Source organism: Atheta coriaria, unplaced genomic scaffold (assembly GCF_025399875.1).
Source record: "Atheta coriaria isolate IRGN ID8LTWV9N9 unplaced genomic scaffold, Caltech_Dcor_3.1 hic_scaffold_6_pilon, whole genome shotgun sequence".
Classification (NCBI taxonomy): Eukaryota; Metazoa; Arthropoda; class Insecta; order Coleoptera; family Staphylinidae; genus Dalotia; species Dalotia coriaria.
This window is the reverse complement of record NW_027045448.1, coordinates 3,286,534-3,308,602: the sequence shown is the minus strand read 5'-3', so window position 1 is coordinate 3,308,602 and position 22,069 is coordinate 3,286,534. Positions and strand designations below refer to the sequence as shown.

Sequence of the window (22,069 nt, the reverse complement as noted above, 5' to 3'; positions counted from 1 at the left end):
ATAATTCAAATGACATATAAAAATTTGTAAATTAAATTTGCTATGTTTAACAACATTAAGCCACGTGTTGCTTACGCAATTTTTTCTACTTTCGCCTATTTCCACTTGAGGGTTTTGTACTTGAACTTTTGAATTTTAAATCTTTGAAATTCATGTACTTTAGTCACGGCCTTGGCTGTCTGTATTTAATGTAGCACTTTTTGCGTCTCAAAACTTAACGTTGGAAGTAGAAAAACGTTTATTATTGAAAGTTTAATTACGTGTATGCTTGTGGAGCGCGCTGGGCAGATTAGTAGACTTGATTTAACTATAGTAACAAAAGCGATTTGATCGATGGTAACATATTTTGGAAATTGTTGGAAATAGTAATTTTGTTTCAAGACAAGAACGTAACAGAAGTATTTTTTAATTTTATTTTTCAAAATCTTGTTTTTTTTTTAATAACATTTTTGCATCTTTTATAACTTTTTTTGTCGCTTGCGCGTGACATATCTTCACATTTTTTTACCATAAGATTTTCATTTATTTTTACAGCACTTGGTTTCAAGAGTAATTTCTCATATAGTAAAATATAGATTGAACAATCTATGTATCAATTGTATTGATGGTCAATTTTTGACTTGGTATCGCTTTTCATATTTTCGATAAACTCATAATATACGAGTGTTTAGAATTCGTAACTAAATGGATACATCACATTTTAAATATTCGAACATGATGTGTCAGTGTGGGTCAAAGTGTTTCTGCATTGGTACTTCAAAATCGTATTCATAATCAGTTTCTTAAATACAATACATCATACATTGTTACATGCGCCTCTTTCGTTCATCCACAAAACTTATCGTTAGCAATTATATATTCTATCGTAGAATAAGAGTGCAAGTAATGTTGTACATTCTAAGTTAATCATAATTATTTTAGCGTCATATTGTAATCAATACATTTATAATTACATTTTTGCCTGCACCGTGCGGAATCTAGACATTTTGGGTTTTTAGACAATAAGCCCGAAACATCATTCGCACAATAATAAATTACTCATGAACTCTCTTGGCGTCTACAAATAAAAACATTTACACAACTACATTTTGTGATATATAGATCTAGATCTAGATATATATACAAATGCATACAAGTGTATATATATATATAATTTATAGTCGCATGGTTTTCATCATCACAATAGATGAACAAATTGAAATTCTAAACGTGCGAACATTGATAGAACAATTCAATGTGTGTCCCAATGTTCTATAAGAATAATAATGTCAATTATTTTTGCATCCTATTCATTTATTCATATATCTGCAATCAGCAATTTATTTCGAAGTGTTATCGTAAAATTTATTGCATGTTGGGGTTGGACAGTTGCTACCGTACTGAATACATCGAATATATGATGCAATACTTCCCAAAAACTCATTGCGAATTAAATATTGTATGTAGGCAGACCTAAATCAGTAATCGCACATTTTTGTGGTTGTAATTCATTCAATTATTACTATTACAATATTATCACTAGTTTATCGTTTATTACCATTGTGTTTTTAACCGCAAAAATCTGTTCATGAAAATTGCATGAATTATGTGAATTCTGCAGGAGGCATTTACACATATATAAATTCGATAGTTTTTTAGGGACTGGACAGAATTTGGTTTGACACTATCGTAAGGTTAACAATTCTATTTGTTCTATTTTTCTATGTTTCTGTTTGTAATATTACTCTTAGCGCAAATACAATAATTGTAGTTAATTAAATGGTAATTGAATCAGTTATATGTGGAATTTTGTACTTTGTGGTCTGATGATTCTGTTTTGTTTCGTTTTCCTACACTCCTATGCAAACAATTGAATGTTTTGCTTGTTATTGGACATTTGTATTCACTTGTTTCCCTTTTATTGATTGGATACAATAGATCTTGTAAGAGGGTGATTTTAAACGCTGGTTTAGATGATTTGCGTAAATGATACACACATATTCTCAAAAAAATTAAAATCAGAACTAAAACTGTTTGTTTTTATATATTTTTTTCATTGTCATCACAGTAGCATAAAAATCTAACAAAATTCGCTGGGTATTCTTTAAAATCGAACACAAAAAGTCAACAAAATGTCCGGATATTTAGCTATAAATAATTACTAATACAAATTGTGGACTAACTTAAATAATTTAAATTATAAAGGTACATTTTTCGAATTACTCGCACGTGAAAATATTAGCAGCGCAACGAATCAAATCAATATATTAATTTATATACTCGTAAAATATAATATAGATAATCGTAGTGTAAATATACGCTATAATAAAATATAGTTTCTCGTTTTTTTTGTCATTGCGTCTTTGTTAAAACAAAATTTGATTTATTCTTAATTATTCAAAATTAATCAATCCATTTGACTCGTTTATCATAACAAAAAAAAAATTGTATGCTCATTCACTTTCCAAATGGAAAACATATGAAGGTGGAACATAAAATAAAAATCTCACTTAATATTCGAATCTACAATAATCGATTAGAGATATCCAATAGTACTATATAATGACAAAAAAATTGTCGTGATGCCAACATGCTCTTAATTTAACTTTGAATTGTTAATTTTTCTTGGTATTTTCCTCTTCATATATTAGTAAATTGTATGCATGTGTCTAAATGACAGATTATTTGTTTCCATCTGTTGGAGCAAATCGATTAAATTGTATTCATAAAACTAAAATGCCCTAACATAACAAAATGATGTCTGCTTTTTTTTTGTGTTTGTATATAGTATCAGTGATTCGCTTGAATTAGGTACTATGGTATATACAGAGCTTTACAACTAAATGATAAACCCTTTAAGGGGATGAAATAAACGATAAATATCATCTATTAAGTAAGCGCCCCGAACACTCCATGATTCTCTGTCAATTTATTTTGTTTTCTGCGTAGGGAATTCAGTTATTGTTTGGTTGCATATAGTTTTTGTGTTCACACAAATTTTTTTGTATTATCTCATTTTTTTGTTTCATTGTGAGTTTTTCTATTTTGTATTTCATTCCTTTTTTTTGCTTTTGTTGAACACAACCGGTGCTTTGGTAATTTAGTCTAAATCACATGTGCTTTGATTTCTTTTTAATTTAATTATTAGGTAATTAATTCATTTAATTTGCTGATGTGTAAAGTTAAAACGACGGTAGACGACGTATAATGCGGTGGTTGTTAGACTTGCCGTTTCCCAAACAGAAATAAAATTTACGAATTGCGGCATTAAATTATACGTGTATGTGCCTGCAGCTGTGCCATGCATGCGTGGTGTGTATGTGTTGGGGCAAAGATGAGATCGGTGTTGACGTTGTGATAAGGGGATGGGGGCGTCGTACTCAGCACTTTCGGTTGTTGTTGGCGTGCGAACGCGTGGCGCCCTGCGAACGTTCGCCCCTCCTCAGCCGCTGATTACGACAGTTCACGTCACGAGCCTTATTGTTGCGCTCCAGATAGCCGCGTTTCAAAGACTGGCAAGCCTTTTGAATCTGCACCTAAAGACCATTGAGACATTACAGGTATATCAAACGTTTTGGTTGAAGTTTCAAATGGAAAGTACCAAACTGTTTACAGTGTGCTTTCGGAAATATTTACCTTCTGAGCTTGTTTGGCGCCCTGCTTTGCCTGCTGCACATACACTTCGGCGCGCACAAGCGCCCGGTTGTTTGCGAGTAAGCGATTGCCTTGCGCCGGGAGCGCTACCACAGCGGACGCCACCTCAAGGTAGCCATCTTCCGTCTCCGGAGCATCCTCGACATCAGCTACCGCTTCTAAGGTGGCAATTGGACGACGAATTGCCAGCACTGGTTGCTCGTAGACGCTCATGCTGGGATGCTCGATCAGCAGGTTCTCCAGCGGTGATGTCTCCATGTGAACCGGCCCTGCAGAGATAAAGCATGGTGGCGGCGTGAGGAACCATGATTCCTCCATCGCCATTGCACCTGTGTACGGTAGTGACGCAGATGAATTTGTGCGGGAGAGGAGCGTCTCGAACTGATCGGGCGCTGTCACGCTAAAAAATCCAATAAAGAAATAAATAAATAGAGGTAAGTGAAATCAAAGCAATCAGAAGGATTGCCAGATGGAAATCTACGTACTTCGGTTCATATTCGCTCTCCTCGGAGCTGAGCTCTGAATTTCCCTCGCTGTCGTTACGATCGACCAACACCCATTCGTCATCATCGTCGTCAACGGAACAACTAGCAGTAGTCAGTCTTATATTGTTTATTTGTTCCACTTCCTTTTCACGCTCTTCTTGTTGCTGGTTGCTTGCGGTTCCTAGCAGGTAGCTGGCCAAGTTGTTGAACATTGTCTGCAAACCCAAAAAATTACGTTTATTTAATCAACAATAGTCAAATCAAGCAAAAAACAGGTTAAAGAAGTAGCGATTTTGGCAAGTAAACACACACACACACACATAAATATTGCGCGTGTGTTCTAAATATTCATAAATAGCACATTACATAATGTTTGTACACAACACATAAGCGCAAGTACGCCATGTGTGCGACCTTCGCCAAGTTTTAAATGCTATAGGTGTCGGCCGAATTCAAATCGAAGCTAGAGCACTCACAGCGCTGAGTCTAATAAAATAAAATTGAGCTGGCTGGACGTGCTCAGGCTTAGAGCTTCGAGATTAGGCAGAGAATCTGCCCGAGTTATTGTTTTCCTGCTTCATCGGTAGAAAACACCTTAGATATAATTTGAATGCTGTCGCATAGCAACTATCATCTCCACAAATGCGGCTAGTCGTCAAAAAACGTGGAATACTACTCGTGACGGTCAAATTCCTCGAAAATCGTTGGCAAAGCTTCAGTTACGAAACGAAGTAAACCACCAGCCAGCATCGCGAAAGATAAGGTACATACGCGCGAATATTTATTTTGTTATAAAGAGTTATAAATAAGTCGCCGACATACAGGCTAACGCGGATCGTACCTATCAGAAAACACAAAATAAATCGACGACTTTACAGTTACATAGTTTTATAGCTTAGAAACCTTACTGTAAAAAATGAAACTGTTGCAATTTAGCGTTTTACTTGAATTGGCTTCCTGCCTAAAGAACTAATATTTAAACGTTTAAACAATGTAAACTAATAATTTACAATAAGTATGCAACCACTTTCAATACATTAACCTTGGGAAAACGGGGACGATATAAATAGTAAAAGAACTTCAGAAATTTCCGAAATAATCACGAAAAAATGGCGATACAAAGTTCGCTGGGTCAGCAAGTGTCTTTATATATATTGAAGGTGTTCGTATCGACGTATCGCTTACCTGTTTTGTTTAGTTTAGAATCACGTTCACTTGTGAGTTCAAGTTATTCCCTATTTGATAAGCGATGATTAATTTAATAGACGTCATAATCTGTGTTCAAACACAATTCTCACACTCGAATACAAACAAACCTATTAAATTTTAAAAGTTGGTCCTAATTTCGTTGAATGCAAACAATAAACTTGTGTTTAACATAAAACACTAGCCAACGTAGACCAGTACCTAGTGCCGCACCTATTATGCGAGTGACTGCTTGAATAATATCTATTTTTATTTGCACAAACGCGCGTCATGCAAAACGCTATTGTGCAGATTGCCACTTAGTTAATTTGGAAATTATTACAATTAGTCTAATGTTGCATCATATTTCGCCGTGTATCGTTTCCAACCTGCAAATCTTACTTGTAATTTATTTTCTTCTTGAGGGCGTTATTGTTTGATTAATCGTTGAATTAATTAAATAAAATTGGTTCGCAAGGGTGTTCTAATTACTAAGAGGGACAAGAAATATTTTCGCTGTTGCGATATCATTCAGAATGTCTGATTATCGTGAAAATACAACACACACGACAATAGACTTATAACAAAGTAACAAGGCGCGCCTGTGAGCAGTTATCAATGTCTGGTAAAAACTCGCAATCGCTCTAGCATTTGCATTAGAAAAAAATGCAATTTCAAAATGTTACTGATAGCTTGGCGGACAAGTCAAGTTCAAGATCACATATTAATATAGCTTGGAGTTTAGTCACTATGAGTGTACGAATCAAATTCTATTTCGTAACGCAAATTGCAAATGGTGCACCGTTATTCTGGTTTGCTTAGTCATTGACACGAATGCGCTTCGCGATTTATGCAACTTATAGTGATAGTGCTTGCTTCGAATTTAAACGGCTAACTGACACTAATAAATAATAAATACACGTTAAAGAGTGCCGTCATTGTCGCCGACAACGAAAAAATGGTTCACCTGTCCAATGCGAAATCAGAACTTTCAATTCTTTTTTGCTGCCTGCTTTCATGATTTTGATTTAATGGCTTTTTTCCTAGCGCATGCACAACACTTAACGATTGTCCGCGAACGTCAACACAGCAACGGCAATCAATCACACACACGGGCAGCACACACTCACACATCTCCTTGCACAATTCTTATCCTTTTGATTTCTAGTCTAAAAGCGCTTGTGTGACGTGATATTTACATATCTAATTGTTTTTCAAGCCTATTGCTTGGTACATTGTTTATATAAATCAATCTTCACGTCCTCGGTTAAATGTATTATCGTTTTACATACTTAGTTGAGTATTTTCGTTCAGGTACTTGCAAAATTGGCGCTGTCGTTGGGAAAACTTACAGTATTTTTACGTTGTGTGTGTTGTGCGGTTGTTGTTACGACGTTTGTTACCGGGAGATCAGAGCACAACTGAACTGACAGTTCTGACCCTGTACAGCTGATCACTTTGACTAGGCGCGGCGCGCGCGCGCTGCAAACGGGGGGGGCGGCGAGGTTGAGCGGAGGACTTCAAGCCAGACTGGCTGGCGTTGCCGTTGTGTGCGACTCGCGGTCTCCTCCCGCCACGTCGGTTTATACACGCTCATGATGCTTCCACTAGTCAGCTGTTTGAGCAGCTGGCCGTTTGTTTGAATTCGTTCCGTGCACGCACACAATCAGCGCTCAGCCGGTTAGGTAGGTTAGGTTGGTTTGTTACAGAACGGGTCGTATGTTTATTCCATTAGTCAAAACACAAAGCACAAACTGTGCCATGCGCACGAATACTAATACTCATTGGTTGTCAATAATCACCTGTGATGACAATTTCGTTATGATTGCTAGTCTAGTGCAATTGTGCCACTTTAATTTATTCATATGTGAAACTGAATTATGATACGGAAGATATCATACCTTTTAATTATAATACATAACTTGAGTTGATTTTATGCAATGTTCTTTCAATTGTAAAATTGCTTTTGAATTTGAATAAATTGATTACATTTGTGAAATTTACTGAAAATTTCATGCGCAATTATATTTTTTTATTCCGTTTCATTATATAAGTACCTAGTTTGTAAGTAGGCGAAGGTCGCTCAAATCGTATCCCATAGCAAGATTCTCCCTAAATAGTAAAATTTGCTACTAAAACGGAGATAATGTGCCTAACTATCTTGATTTGTATTAAATAAAACTGTACATTACTCTTGAAAAATGCAAATTGACAAGTGTACGCTATGAATCAGAAAATCTTTACCTAAGGTTGCTGAGTAGTACCTTAGGCTAAAATTATATGGCAGGTAAAAACGGTTTTTTGACACTCCAACCATGACCAGTCACTGTTGAACATTTTTTTCAAACTTGTACGCGTATCCTTTTCGCTACATAATGGCAGAGTATTAGAAGTAGCGAAAAACACATGGCCAAATTGTGTGTTTAACCCTGTACCGCAACATTATGTTCAGATCCATCCCAGATTTTGATTTTCTGTCGGTTCCAAAGTACCACCGCACAAATGACGCAAATGGTCTATTTTCAAATCCAAAGCCAAATCTAAGGTTTGAAAGACGCAAAGCGCTCGGAACTTTGACGAATAGGTCCTGCTTACACGCGATCTCACTCTAATATTTGGCTGGTCGCATAATGTCGCCCGTTCATTATTGATTTTTGAAAAATTATTTGCAATAGAAGCCTGGAATGCGTTTTGTCGTACAATTTAGATATTTCTGTTTTAACGTGTGTTGTTGGTTAGCGCTTACACACTTAGCCGAGTTTATTTATATTCTTAACGTGTAGTAGTCTGATGCGAGTTTACAACGAACATTTATGATGTGAACGCGTATAGTGCGCAAGTGTTCGACGAGTTCGGTCTACACCCGGCAACTGTGAAACGTGTCAGAAAGTAGGCATCATCACAGGGACAAATAATATACGCTCACGAATATTGCTGACCTGACGACTGTGATTCGTATAAACTGCAACAACTGTATGCACTGTAATATATTTCGTACTATTTCGTCATTTCTTATCTAGGTAATAAAAGCTGAGCAACCGGTGTCATCCGTCTTTTCTTCGAAATTTGTATAGGGCACTATTACGAGGTAGTTTTGTTGGGCAGAGTCGTATTAATATTGCTTATTGCAGTATGCATCTATTAATGTGAAAATTAAATGAACACAGTTTGCGCATAGTTTGAAAAAACCTCATTGCGTTAACATTGTTGATGTTTATGACTCGCTGGGGACACTTAACCCAAAGGTTGCTATAATTGCTAATACGAGAGATGCGAACGCAACCTGGCGGCGAACGACGAGCACGTGCGCATCTAGGTCACAGATGATAATCAGGGCTCGCATCACTCAGCTGTGAACTCATACCTTCACTAATGCGCGGATATGCGTGTTCCGGCTCGACGCCTGCCTGGTTTTTGAATATCTGCGCGAAAACTTCTCTTCGACTGTGCATTGTGCGTAACATTTTAAGTTTTCACTACAAATGCAATCATTTTTTGTATGTTAAATATGTATGTATTAAAAATACTTATAAATGTCACTCGTCTCTGTCCCATATATTTTTATGCAGATATCAAAACAATTTATGGTGCTATTCTGAGCAGCACCCGAAGTGCCGTACTGTCGAACGAATGCAGATTGCAATTCTGAGTGCCCAACGGAGGTCTTTTGGAGGGTTCGGGTCGCCTCAATTTTTCGAGCAGCTTGAGGGTGCCGATAGCCTTCGTAACATGTTGTACGCATGCGCTGCTCTCTTGGCGCGGGTGAAACTGCCTTACCGCAGCTCTTCGTTCTCACTCACAACCGCACTCGGTCGTCTGCTGTCTCAGTCTGCCTATTCATCGAAATTGGTAAGTGGAATATTTTGCCGAGCCGTGTGCTCAGCAGATGTGAAAAAAGATGAAGATGACAAAGAATTGCACGCATCGAGTGTATCTGTATTTTTCAAATGCAAATATCCACGTTTTCAAGCAAAAATTTCAAATTAAAAAAAAACTAGTAAAACCAATAAATTTGAGATGAATATTTTGTCAATTTTTCACAAGTATTTGCTGATAATGAGCCAAATACTTAGCATATAAAAGATTATTTATATTTTTTGATTGTGTTTCTTCAAAGGTGATTTAAAAATCAAAGCAATGAACAATAACAACTTTTGATTACGACTTTTCAAACGTCAGTATAGAACCGGAATAGAAATAATAAGTATTAACACATATTTGTTGCATATTTGGATAATTGAAGAACCCATAGATTTGAAACTCGCGCGCTTTCTGTCAAATTCTATCGTGCAGCGGGGTTGACTTTAGGTAAAGTTACAGATGAGCGCACAGAATACCACTTAAGGCCGATCCATAACTTCGCCGTACGAAGCGTCTTGGAGCTTTCGTACGTTCGTTTGTTAAGTGGTGAACACAGAATCGCACCATTAGAACCGTATTCATATAATATTGTAAGTTTTTTTCTTTAATATAATATAAAATATTATAAATCGCTTAAATCAAATTGTTACTTATTCCAAAATTCATCTCTTGTGGGTTAAAATCCAATAACATCATGTCAATACCGAGTCTTACTACATATTCAGTTTTATCCACATAAAGTTATAAATATAACAATAAAAATATTGCTCACCTTTTCTTGGATTACTTGGTAGTAAGGTCCTTTATCCTGCCCTTACTAATGTAGGTGTATTTTTTCAGCCTTTGTGGAACCCGTTGATATCACTTTGTTATTTCCTCTTTTAAGTTCGTTTAGATATTCTTCTATGTTTTAGTTTAATTTATTTTAATATTAGTCTCGTGTAAAAGTTTACTTAATTCGTAGCTATTTTATTAAATAAATGAATACTGAAAATTGCAGGTAGCTTTGTAGTAGTTGTATTAGTATTTGTTTCGAGATTCTCTTTAGATTTATTTTATTACAGTTTGTTGATGAGAGGTTGTTACTTTTTGCGGATAACGTGAGTTTCTACACTTCACTTTTCGAACCTTCAGTCCCTTGATGCGCTTGGTATGTGTTGGATGTATGCGTGTTTCTTGTACTATTGCAGTTATCTTTTTCTGAAACAACAAAAGCATTCATTAAACACATTTGATAATACATTAATTATTAACTGATCGCTACGCTCGCTCTTGTTCAATCTCGGGTGTAAAAACTTTAGCCACTTTATACTTAATAAGTTTTTTTTAATTTTATTTTTAAAGCTTTCCCGTAAACACCACTATGTTGTTGTAGAGATTCAGTTCATTGGCGTAATTTAAGTTGGGATGGCACTAATATTCACTTATTTAGGTACATACAATTCCTCTTCCATTTGTTCGACGTGGCGTTCTGTTTTATGCCCGCCAAGTGGAAACCGCATAAGGAAACGATACGCGCGCTTAAAGGTTAAGTCATTGGTGAGGAACAAAAACTAGTTAATGACCGTTCACGGTTTGTGTAACTATAAGTGCAATCGTGCTACGTTTCCATGAATTTTATTTTTTCCTATTCTTATTGTCGACAGGCAGCTAAGTTGAAGGCATTAGTGCTATAGAAATAAACTTATTTCCAGCGTTTTGTGGAAGCTGGCTGCAATTGGCTGCTATACCACGTTTGCAAAAAATGAAGATAGCTCATCAAGGCGCATTTATGTCGAAATCATAAAGTCAGTAAGTGTGGTAGCTTAATATCTTCAGTAATTTGAGAAGCTTTAAACCTGATTAAAGAATAAATCATAAACAAATTTCGATATGTAGGTAAAGAATAATGTAAAAAAGGAATACAGTAAGAAAGTGTAATTTCATGCGTTTAACAACGCATAACGGTGTAAATATTTAATACCTACGAACAATTGTCAGTGCAATGGTATTGATAGTGAGGCACATCATGTTAACAATGACCACGATGCAAATACACGTGACCAAACATGATCCGCCCGATGCTGCGTTTTGCTAATTTAGACTGGTTGCTAATCCGAATTCGCTGATAAGTGCAACTGTAAAGACACTTGAGGAACCAAGTTTTACGTATAAATTGCTAATCAACCGATAAATGTTTCAGTTCTACTTTCGTCGCGTGACGGGAACATCTCTATTTCAAGTGCGTAAAAAAACAGCTGCGTCATTGGCGATGCGAAATATCTGAGTGAGTGTAAACAAACGTTACAAAACAAATGGTACGCCATCATTGTAGCAGTAGCAAGCTCATTACGTTGACGATAAATTAACTCTCTCTCCCTCTCTCTCACACACACACACTTTTAAGCAAAACAAGAAATAATTTTCATGTTTTTAATTTTGTTTTTTAACGTATTAACAAGTCCTCTAATCAAATAATTCCGTGATAACGTCTTGCAGTTGAAAATACAAAATGCGCAAAGCATGCTACACATTACTATGGATACTTTTAAAACTAATGCTCAATGTACATATTTGTGCCACATTGATATAGGTTAATTGAAGGGTACGAGTTTGTAAACACTCCTCAAGCATATACGAGTACAACACGATTAACATCATAAAAGTTTAAATATTTCCGTTAGTCGTAAATACTTTTTTTTACACATTTTTATAAAACACCAAAATTTGCATCATTCCAACACAAAATTGATTAAAAAAATTGAAAGCAATGTTGGCCGTATCATTGTGCATTATAATTTCATAAGAATAAAGAACCATCATGAGTCACCTGGAACATTAGTCTATCTGCGTATATCTGATTTAGTTCAATCCGTATGAATTCCAGATTCATGTTTAGTATTATAAAAAATAAAAAGTGTCGTTAAATTTAGACTTACCAATAAACTAATCAGGTTCTTTTTTTGCGGCGCAGCTCTGTGCCGTGTTATAATGTTGTAAAATATGTTGTAACAAAGAACTAAATCCAGATATGATGAACTGACAAAATGCATCCAGCACTAATTTCCCATTATTGTTATAATGGTCTGTTCACAAGTTAATATAGACAATTGTCAAAAGAACGTGACCGAGATACAATGTTTACTGTGAGGACACTCGCGAAACACTCGTTCAATCACACACGGGTTGCTCCATGACTAATTGTACTCGTATAGCAAGACAAACAACTGATATCAGGCGGTGTGTTTATCTACGTAGGAAATGGTGCGAAACGTTCGCGCTGATTATCATTGCACAAAAAAACGAGCGGTAGCTGGAATGAGCAGAATTAAAGTACGGCGTGGCGTGAGTCTACGTCTTACTGGTTTGTTTACGTCCTACTCTGGTGTTCTGCGCTGAGTGTTATACACGTGCGCCAACCGCATTAGTGTCCAAATCGCTTAACTACGCAGGACGAACTTTGTCTGCCTATTTTTTTTATACAGCATTCATATACAGGATGTTCGCGCAGTGGTGGTACTAGGCAGGGTCGGCTTTATTTTGTAGTATCAGCTAGCAAGGTTGTACTTATTTTTTTTAATTATGTTTATGTTTGAAGTTTGATGAACCTTAGCAAATATAATTATATTTTATAATTTATATATATCCAGGAACTACAAAAAAAGTTGCAATACGTATTGTCTAAATTTGAAAAAGTTAGGTTTACTCCAGAAAAATATCAAATTGCCTGTTTCAGAATTTTCGCAAGAAGTAATTAACACTAATAATCACTTAAAATGTTCCCGATTTATACTATATTCAATTGACGTGTTTAAGCAAATAAACGACATTGTAAGCAACATACGATGAAATTCCGATGACGAAATAAATGCGACGTTACAACAAATTTAGGAAAACAAGATGTGGCCGGTACAATAATAAAATGTAACAATTGCGCCGAACTTAATCACGTCATTGTATACGTAAACATAAATACGAAGTCTGAATGGAAAGTGAAAACTCCTCGAAGCAATCAAAAAATGTTCGCCATTTTCCGTTATGAAAATAATAACACTATTCTACCGCCTAATGATATTATTCACTATTGCGCTTTGTAAATTAGGGATACCTAACCTGTATCATTATATGTGGCGTATTAAAATTGGGGTCACCAATGAATAATACTAGAGAGAGTATATCAAAATTAGATTTAAAAAAATTAAGTTCATTTTCGCTCACTACGCACTTTTTTTTTTAATTTTGCGATAAAGAACTGACCGTTGCGCAGCGTGAGTCCAAGTAATTTTGCTAAACTCAAACACTCAGAGATATAGGCGCTATATTCGCTTTAGATGTTCCGCATCTGTGTCAATACTAGACTTCATTGTATAGGTCGCCTCTCCCGCTTAATACGAGAGGTTTATTATTTGCGACCGAAAAATGCGTCCGTTTTGCGACGCACTCGATTTCACCAAGGACGCAATTGGCAAATTTAGTAGTCTCGAGTCATGATAAACACGCACGCCCACCGTGACTTTATATATCTCCCAAGTTTATATACAAAATGTAACTGCGTTTCGCGTATCTAACGATTTGGCATTTATATGTGTAGGCACAAAGGACTTTGGCGTTAACAAAAATATATTTGTAAATACAAAGTAAATATTAAACATATTTTTCACATTACGAGTATATTTAGTCTAAACATTTTAATCTATGTATATATATGTTTAAAATATTTTGATTAAAGAGAACAATTTGATAAGCGTTGATACTGATTCATCATTTTTCTGTCTGGTTCATTAAATTTAAACATAAAGCTTATTAACAATTAGTTTCTCCGATTTCTATTTAAATTAAGTATGGAATCAACCTTGACCTACTTCGCTACCAGCACCAAGGAGTTTACCTCGTACGTACTGTCGTGGAAAATAACGTTACTTCCTCCTCTCTTCCGTAGGGATTTAACTACACTAGTGTCCAGCAATATGCACTGGGGTTTGCGGTTAGCAGGCACGGGTACGAAATCAATAAACGCTGCCTGATTTCACTTTTCCATTTCGTCCAACATATTACATTATATATATATGTATTTCCGGGACAAATTTAATCGATAAAATAAGCATAATTATCGATATATGAGTTTTGTGTAGAAATGTTATTCATACTATAAGTAATGATATCGTTTAAAATAAATGATAGCAATCCCCGCAATTTTTTTTTTATGATTTATTGAATTAATGTGCTAGTAAGAGTCGCAATTGACATTCAACACACATTATGATTGTATTAAATGAATTCAGCGTGAGCAGGTTGTTTTTTATCAGTCAGACTGAATACGAACCAATCGATATAGATATGTATATGATACATATTCTACCCATACTTCACAGTACCAAAATTGCACTTTGAGATTTGTTCAGCTGAAGGACAGTGACCCATTCACAACTTTTTTTCATAGGAAAATTAGCGCTTTCCCTAATGGATGAAATAGCATAGAAATTTAATTAAACTGTTTTGACAAAAATACTTTTATCATAAAATACTGTATCAATGTTGACTGAAACAGCTTATCTACAAGTATAAAACTCGAAAACTATTCACCCGATCACCGAATTATGTTATACATTAATAATATCCAAAAATATAATTTTTGTGGGAACATAAATTCATGATTAAACTCGGCAATACTCAAAAAGATATATTTTTATCTAAAATCAAGTTTCAGACACAAACGTCCTTAAAATCAAACAAACCATGAATATTTAAAGGATAGCGTTGTGCGTTTATTTATTTGATGAAAATCGATATTGAACCACAAAAATGGGGGCTGCTATATTACTCCCAATTGTAGCGGCGCTACTTTGATCATTTCCGTCATGAAGTAATTTTCATTATTGCGTCAGGGCGTTCGTCCTATTGTCACAGGTGGTATATATGTAAGTCTGATAACTCATCAAGTTTATAATGATTATTTTGCACATTGGCTCTAGTTTTTTAATAGTGAATATTCTAGACACCGAAACCATTAGAGAATTTGGATTAACAAACATTATTTTGTTTGGAGAACGTCTTTATCAACATTATGGTTTAGCAATTCAAATTTGCCCTTCTTCATGTTAATTGTTACGCGGTTGTCGTGGTTTGAATATCTTTTAATTATTTTCCGATATCGCCTCTAAACGTTTATTGTAGAAATAAATAAGAAGGTCGAGAGATGCACAGCATTTATTTATATAGATTATGAAGGATACGCTATCCCACTTAGGGACACTGGATCCACGCTACGTAAGACAGGTGTAACAATATCATAGGCAATATCAGGAGCATAATAAGATAAAGCAATTGGTACTGTCAGGAAATGAACTTCGTTAGTTGTTTGTTCGTTGCCGTGAACAAGGGCACTAGCTATTAAGACAGCGTTCGGCATGTAGAAAGTACGCAAGCGAAAAATCAATGATTTCGCCTCGACATCCTCTTTATTGTATCTGTTCTCCTATATCGCACCAGGCGCTTGATAGTCTGCCTGCATCTCTTGGCATTCAGAGTCAAATTTGGCTCTTTTTCGGTGCAAGCAGCTTACGAAGCAGCTACCTGTAGAATTGGGTTGCCGAATTTTTTAGACATGTTTGGGAGGTGTCATTTTTTAATAATACCAATAACATACAATACGATTACATTGTATCACCGAACATTTGCCTTGGCCTAAATAAGCCACCTATATGTGGTCATGTTTGGGGGTAGTTTTGTATAGAGAAACAAAAAAAATCGCCTATTTCATTCATTTCAAATTAAATTTTCATTATTATTCCAAACACATATCATCTTAACACAAACAGAGGGCAAAATCAAGGCGGAGATTCTGTATTCACAAGAACCATTGAATCAAGGTGATGCAAGCAGGCTAGTTTTTGGGGAAAAATATAACTTGAAAGGCACTTGGTTCAAAAATAACGAATCATTCAAAACTAGATGGCGCCAAAGTACATTAATATACAACTGCTAAGCGCATTTTTAAAATAAAAACTAAATTATTATTATTATTATTATTTGGGCTGGCCGGTTCCGAGATATAAATTTTTAAACATTTGTGTTTTTATCCTTTTTTTCTTCAATTTTTAATATAAAAATATTTTTTCAAGTTTTCAATATCCCTTCTGTGCTTGCTATGTGTCTATGCCATAACCTTAGTGTACAAGTGAGGTCAAAACGGTCTAAACTTTGCAATCGTGAACAAATGATTGACCTATGAAAAAATTGGTGACTACAAACTGACAACGACGTGTGATCCTTGCTGCTAGTGTTCTGGTAGTATTTATTTGATTAAGCCTAATCATTAATTTGTCTCTTGATATTATTTGCTTGTCGATTCGCTAATAAGCAAACGATACCAAGATTACACCAACGCGTATCCATCGCCACCAAGTTGGTTGCTAACGACTGGTGGGTTGGCATGCGACGCGCGCAGGCCTCACCGCCGCCCTATCTACCTAGGAAATGGCAGGAAAGGGACCTCAAACCTCAACCAGCCTTTACCCTCTAATCGCCATGGCAACTCACGATTTCCGCTTCGAATTTATTTGGCAAACGATGCAACTCGGTGGCTTATATTATACATATATTCACTATTGCTTCTTATTTGATTGAATGAAGTCTCACAGGGTACAGTCTTGTTGTGATGCTGCTGAACAAAAGCAGTGGAGGGGTAGGGAGTATGGCCTTTTAAATATTCGTCTATACGCGACTTGCATTCAATTCATACTCGCGCACATCGCACACACACACACACCTTGAGAGCAGCAGAGTACACGAAGCAGAAGCAATGCCTGGCTGTATAATAATAGCTGTCTCGCTTGCACCGCACTATATCAGCATCCTCCACCATCGAAACAGTATATGTTTCTTTGTCGCGCACGCTGGTTGCATCATTGATCGCGCACTAGCGACCGTCGAATGCGTCTCGCTGCTCGTTGGTGTGTTTGCAACGAACCGAAGTGGCCTGTAGCCCCGGATAGAACAAAGAAACGCTAATTTAAAATTCCACTTTCGGCTTGGAGTATTAGGACCGACGCTTCTTCACATCCCACATTTGTTTTACAGAAATATTTGATCATTTTTCTTATTTGGCAACTTATTTGGCAGTTATCGCTGAATTTCCGGCCACTAACACAGTCAGCTGATTTGGTAATCAAAAACTTGGCGTTTAAACTCCGTAATTGACCCGACGCAAAATTGATATGGTGTGACTTAGGTGAGTAGAAGAATAACGCACACTTACGTTTTTGTGTCGTGGAGTGTTTTCTTGTTGGATGTTGAGGGCGTACAGGTCGAAGTTTGCACGGAGTCACACAAACGAATCGAGTGCAGCATTCAGTCAGCTGAACACTGACAGACGGTCTGTTTTCTGTTTTCCTCCGACCCTTGCTTTCCCCCTCCGACTATCGCCTTCCGCATGTGCCCCGCTCGCCCCTCGACGGTTCGTGAAAGCTAGGTGGGCCCTATTAATGCTCTCTGAGTTGCGCTATGGCATATTCCGAGCGTAGCGCACATGGAACCTTGAAAGCATTGCGGTACGTGGTTCTCGACTGTGGTTCTCAACTCGCCTCTGCGGCTCGATAGGTCTGTATCATTAGTACATACGCATTTGACGGAAATTGTGGACCAGTTCACCCATGCTCATTCAAACCAAGTGAGTTTGTTTACTTTGAAGAAATGCTACACGCGTACAGTTGGTACTAAATAATGATAATATAATCGAATCAAAAGCAGAATGCTTCGAGATAAGGCTTATTTGATCTCCATAATAGTGTATTACATATAGGTAGATAGACAAATTCTTTATCTCCAGCCATCTTTGCTTTTATGTGAGGTTATTAATAAGTGAATGTTGTTATTTATTTGCAGATTTTTAAGATGTCATCTTTTTGGTTGAAAATCATTCACAGCTCTTACTATAATGCTGCAAAACAAAACCACATTTTAATCAAATCTGCAGCAACTGCTTGTGCAGCAGGTGGCGCCCTTGTCGTTTATTCCACGTTCACCTCTAATAAACATGCACAAACAGAGAGCAGTCCTTTGGCGGCCGCAGCAGCTGCCCTTCGTTTCATTCGGTATATAAACAATTGCTGATTTATGCTAATAAATATAACGTTCTTTCATTTTTGGATTTTATTTTCGAGGAGCATGTTTCGCCTTAGCTGTATTATCAACTGTACAGTTGATTTAATGTACAGGGGTGAGGGTAAAGTTGATAATATAACTTAGGCGAAACTTATATTCATGATAATAATTTAGTATTCAATCCAAAAATTGAAGAACCTGAATTAAGTGATGACATGAATAAAATTAAAACTATATTATAGGTGTAATGTTGATTTATAATTTAATGTTTTCAGTTCACTACGGATTGGCCTTACAATATCAATCGACTATTGGTTGAATCAACGCATCCTTAATCCCGAATCCGAGGACTATGAAAAATGTATGAGTATAGTGCACTCACGCAACGCCAACCGCATCCTTCACGGGTGTATGATCAACGGTGGGACGTACATTAAAATCGGACAAGGGTTGGTTAGTCTAAGTCACATTTTACCTCGTGAATATATCACGACTCTACAGTGGCTGCAAGATAAATGTCTGGTACGGAAAGGCGATGAGGTTGAGCAGATTTTTATGGCCGAATTCGGCAAATCCCCGGATGATATGTTCAAAAGTTTTCAACATGAACCAATTGCAGCTGCCAGCTTAGCGCAGGTAAACTCCAAGTTTGTGAATTTAAGTTTTTGGAGCTTTGAATGCCATGAAACAATGATAAATAAATTTAGGTATTTGTAGCTACCACGAAAAATGATGAGAAAGTCGCTGTCAAGGTGCAATACAAAGATCTGCAAGAACGATTTTCCAATGACGTGTCGACAATTGAATTTCTCTTGCGTCTTGCCGCTTATTTTCATCCTACGTTCGACTTTACCTGGATTTTGCAGGACTTGACAGAAAATCTAAGAAACGAGTTGGACTTCAAAAAGGAAGGACAGAATGCTGAAAAATGCGCCGGTGACTTGGCACATTTAAGCTACATCTACATTCCGAAAGTTTATTGGGACCTATGCTCCAAAGTAAGTTCCGGAGAGGAATATTGTCGAATGTAAAACTTGTTTTCAATTACAGCGGGTGTTGGTTACGGAATTTATCGACGCCATTAAAATTAGCGAGAACGAAGCATTAATACAGAGAGGGCATAGTTTGGCGGATATTGATAAGAAGATGTTTACAGCCTTTGGGGAACAAATCTTTCAGATTGGTTTTGTCCACGCCGATCCTCACCCAGGCAATGGTAAATTTTGCTACAACTACAGTTGGTGTTTGTGAAAGATAAATGTAAATTTTATTGCCTGTCCACAGTATTTGTACGAAAATTTAATAATGAAACACAACTTGTCCTCCTTGATCATGGACTATATCAGCAATTAAGTGAAGATGAACGTATTGGTTTAAGTAACTTTTGGCAAGCGATTGTTATCCGTGATAGAATCAAAATGGATAAATATTCAAAAGCTTTGGGCGTTCAAAACTACGCCGAATTTGCAGAAGTCCTAACACAAACTCCTATGAAGAAAGAATTCAGACTTGTGACACGATTAACTCAAACTGATATCGATTATATTTCGGAAGTCGCACAACATCGCTTAGACATCATTACGAAAACGTTGAAAGAAATGCCTCGGAGTCTGCTTTTTGTGATTAGAAATCTAAACACCCTGAGAGCCATCGCACACGATCATGGCAACCCTGTTAATAGATATAGAATTCTGGCGAGAATTGCGACCAAAACAGCTTTTAAAAACGAAGATTCCTTCTGGATGAAAGTACGGTCAATTCCGTTACGCATTTCGTTCGAGTATCAATTATTGTAAGTAGCAAGTCTTAGTCGCGACCTCAATGAATTTGTTTTTGTTTAGTTTGCAAAGGTCTTGGCTGGCATTCATGAAATGGTACTTCAAGTTTTTGGAAATGATTGGACGAGCGCCGGACACTTCTGCTATTCTGGCGCTCATGTACTAAGCGGGATGATGAGTCGGAGTTTTTGTTCGAATCATACGCCACATTTTATTGAATCGGATGAGCAAAACAAATCTGTTTTTACAATCTACCCACGATAGAAAAATCAGCATCGCAGCTTTACCGCTACGCAACTGTAATAAATACATACGCGTGCGTTGGGTCTGGTTGAAGTGTGATAATTCGTGATTAAGCAGTTTTCGCACGTATTGCAGCGCGTTTTGAGGTGACAGCCTGAAAACATACAATATTGCAGTAAGTACAAGTTCTGCGGCAAGGAAAACCAATAAAAATGCATACCTGGAAACCTGATTTTATACTAGCAACCGAACACCTTGATCCACAAGTTTCGCATTGCAGGAAAAACAATCGCGTATCCTTTTGCAAAATAGTATCAGGCGATCGGCAAGTATGGCATGTAACATACTCCTTAATATATCTGAAAATCATGGAATCATTGGAATCATATAATTTAAATATTTTAACGTAATTTCCTACCTCCTCAAAACATTTTCGATTTGCTTCTGCTGGAAGCGACCTTTAATAATAAGTTGGTTGTTACCATCCACAGATCCACTCGTACCTAACTCGGCTAACAAAAAATCCAGTAAATGTTTCGGCTGCCTATGGAGTGTTTTGCAGATTTCGGTGAAGTTGGCGAATGAGGTTTTTTTCGTACCGATGCGCACAACCTGTGGTGGTTTCATGACAAATTTCTGTTTTTTGCCGGCGACCATATCTGGATTCTTATCGCGCATTATTTCGAAAACACGATTTAATAACTCTTCGTATGTGTAATCACGATCGGTACTATTCCAATTCATTGAATTTTCATCAACTAAAAATAATCCAAATTAAATTAGGTGAAGATTTAAATAAGGATTCAATTTTATAAAAATACTTGACAACATACCATCTTCAAGTTGTTTTTCAACTTCATGCAGCATTTAACAAGAACATTGTTAGTTCATTAATAAATTATTGTTATTAGAATCATGAGGATAAGATCCTAGACTTTTAAGTAAATACGAAAATACAATAACACTTACCATTTTCTTTATCTTCTTGTTTCTTATCTACTTCAGCCATAAGTTCATGTAGATCTTTCTTCTTCTGCTTTTTCTTTTTTGCCTTGCTGAAGTCCAATTCCAAGTCAAGATTATCATCAATAATTGCATCATCCTGACCACCACCATCCTTCTCTGGAAGAGAACCCTCCAAGTCATCTAAGTTAAAGACCTTCTTCTTCTTCTTCTTGCCCAAGTCAAAGTCCTCCTCATTAATGTCAACATCATTTGCACTAGGTGCATTGGTGTCTGCATCAACACCCTCAGCTGCGAGTGCGGCGTCGATGTCAAAAGCGGTCTTCTTCTTCTTCTTCTTCTTTTTGAGAGAGGGATCGAAAATCTACAAAAGCAATAATGTATTGCAGGTGCCTCACTGATGGTCGATATTCAAAGTATATGTAAATCATTGATGACGATAACCTAATTGTGTTGAAATTAATTTCTGGTACACTTACCGCGTCTTCTTCAGTCATTGTGGCTTATGAATTGATTCACGAGGTCGAAAAAGAATCGATGTGCGTTCGACGTAAGTTTATGCTGTATTGGCGGTGTACTACCACCGATAATTTACCGATGAAACGATTGCATCAGCTATTTCTGCCACATGTGATTTGAAAGCATTTGGCGGCGTTGCCAGTTTACAGGGGGTGCATACTCCCACTACTCCAATACCTTGCATGGTTACCAGGGGCGTACTTAATAATACAAATAATTTAAGAGCTGCTTTCGAAGCACAGCAGCGTCACTCAAAAAACAATTATTTGTTTTGCATTCCTAATGAAATTATTCAAAAACTACTATACGCATACCATAAAA

At 36.6% G+C, this 22,069-nt stretch overlaps 3 protein-coding genes across 12 annotated transcripts; 1 reads left to right on the top strand and 2 right to left on the bottom strand.

Moving 5' to 3' along the window:
* Positions 1–386: 386 nt before the first annotated feature.
* On the bottom strand, positions 387–17,539 carry TP53INP (Tumor protein p53 inducible nuclear protein). Of its 4 annotated transcripts, none has more exons than XM_065305487.1 (5): positions 17,401–17,539; positions 9,937–10,364; positions 4,119–4,333; positions 3,616–4,033; positions 387–3,515 (listed from the first exon to the last, which is right to left on the bottom strand). In XM_065305487.1, exons 3-5 carry the CDS (start codon positions 4,328–4,330, stop codon positions 3,360–3,362), a joined length of 786 nt encoding a protein of 261 aa, XP_065161559.1. In that variant the 5' UTR covers positions 4,331–4,333; positions 9,937–10,364; positions 17,401–17,539; the 3' UTR covers positions 387–3,359. The 4 variants fall into 4 exon arrangements, with proteins under 4 accessions (XP_065161559.1, XP_065161561.1, XP_065161563.1 ...); XM_065305489.1 differs by lacking the exon at positions 17,401–17,539 and adding an exon at positions 12,083–12,472; XM_065305491.1 differs by lacking the exons at positions 9,937–10,364; positions 17,401–17,539 and adding an exon at positions 6,656–6,819.
* On the top strand, positions 11,369–20,493 carry Adck5 (aarF domain containing kinase 5). 6 transcript variants are annotated; one of them, XM_065305482.1, is made up of 7 exons: positions 11,369–11,430; positions 18,027–18,235; positions 18,521–18,881; positions 18,953–19,243; positions 19,296–19,461; positions 19,530–20,037; positions 20,087–20,493. In XM_065305482.1, the coding sequence occupies exons 2-7, from the start codon at positions 18,036–18,038 to the stop codon at positions 20,187–20,189; spliced, it is 1,629 nt and encodes a 542-aa protein (XP_065161554.1). In that variant the 5' UTR covers positions 11,369–11,430; positions 18,027–18,035; the 3' UTR covers positions 20,190–20,493. The 6 variants fall into 6 exon arrangements, with proteins under 6 accessions (XP_065161554.1, XP_065161555.1, XP_065161553.1 ...); XM_065305483.1 differs by lacking the exon at positions 11,369–11,430 and adding an exon at positions 16,258–16,430; XM_065305481.1 differs by lacking the exon at positions 11,369–11,430 and adding an exon at positions 16,490–17,373.
* Positions 20,209–21,893, bottom strand: eIF2beta (eukaryotic translation initiation factor 2 subunit beta). 2 transcript variants are annotated; one of them, XM_065305485.1, is made up of 6 exons: positions 21,709–21,893; positions 21,236–21,593; positions 21,100–21,120; positions 20,685–21,024; positions 20,487–20,625; positions 20,209–20,420 (listed from the first exon to the last, which is right to left on the bottom strand). In XM_065305485.1, exons 1-6 carry the CDS (start codon positions 21,724–21,726, stop codon positions 20,376–20,378), a joined length of 921 nt encoding a protein of 306 aa, XP_065161557.1. In that variant the 5' UTR covers positions 21,727–21,893; the 3' UTR covers positions 20,209–20,375. The 2 variants fall into 2 exon arrangements, with proteins under 2 accessions (XP_065161557.1, XP_065161558.1); XM_065305486.1 differs by lacking the exon at positions 21,100–21,120 and having other exon boundaries at positions 21,709–21,891.
* Positions 21,894–22,069: the final 176 nt, after the last annotated feature.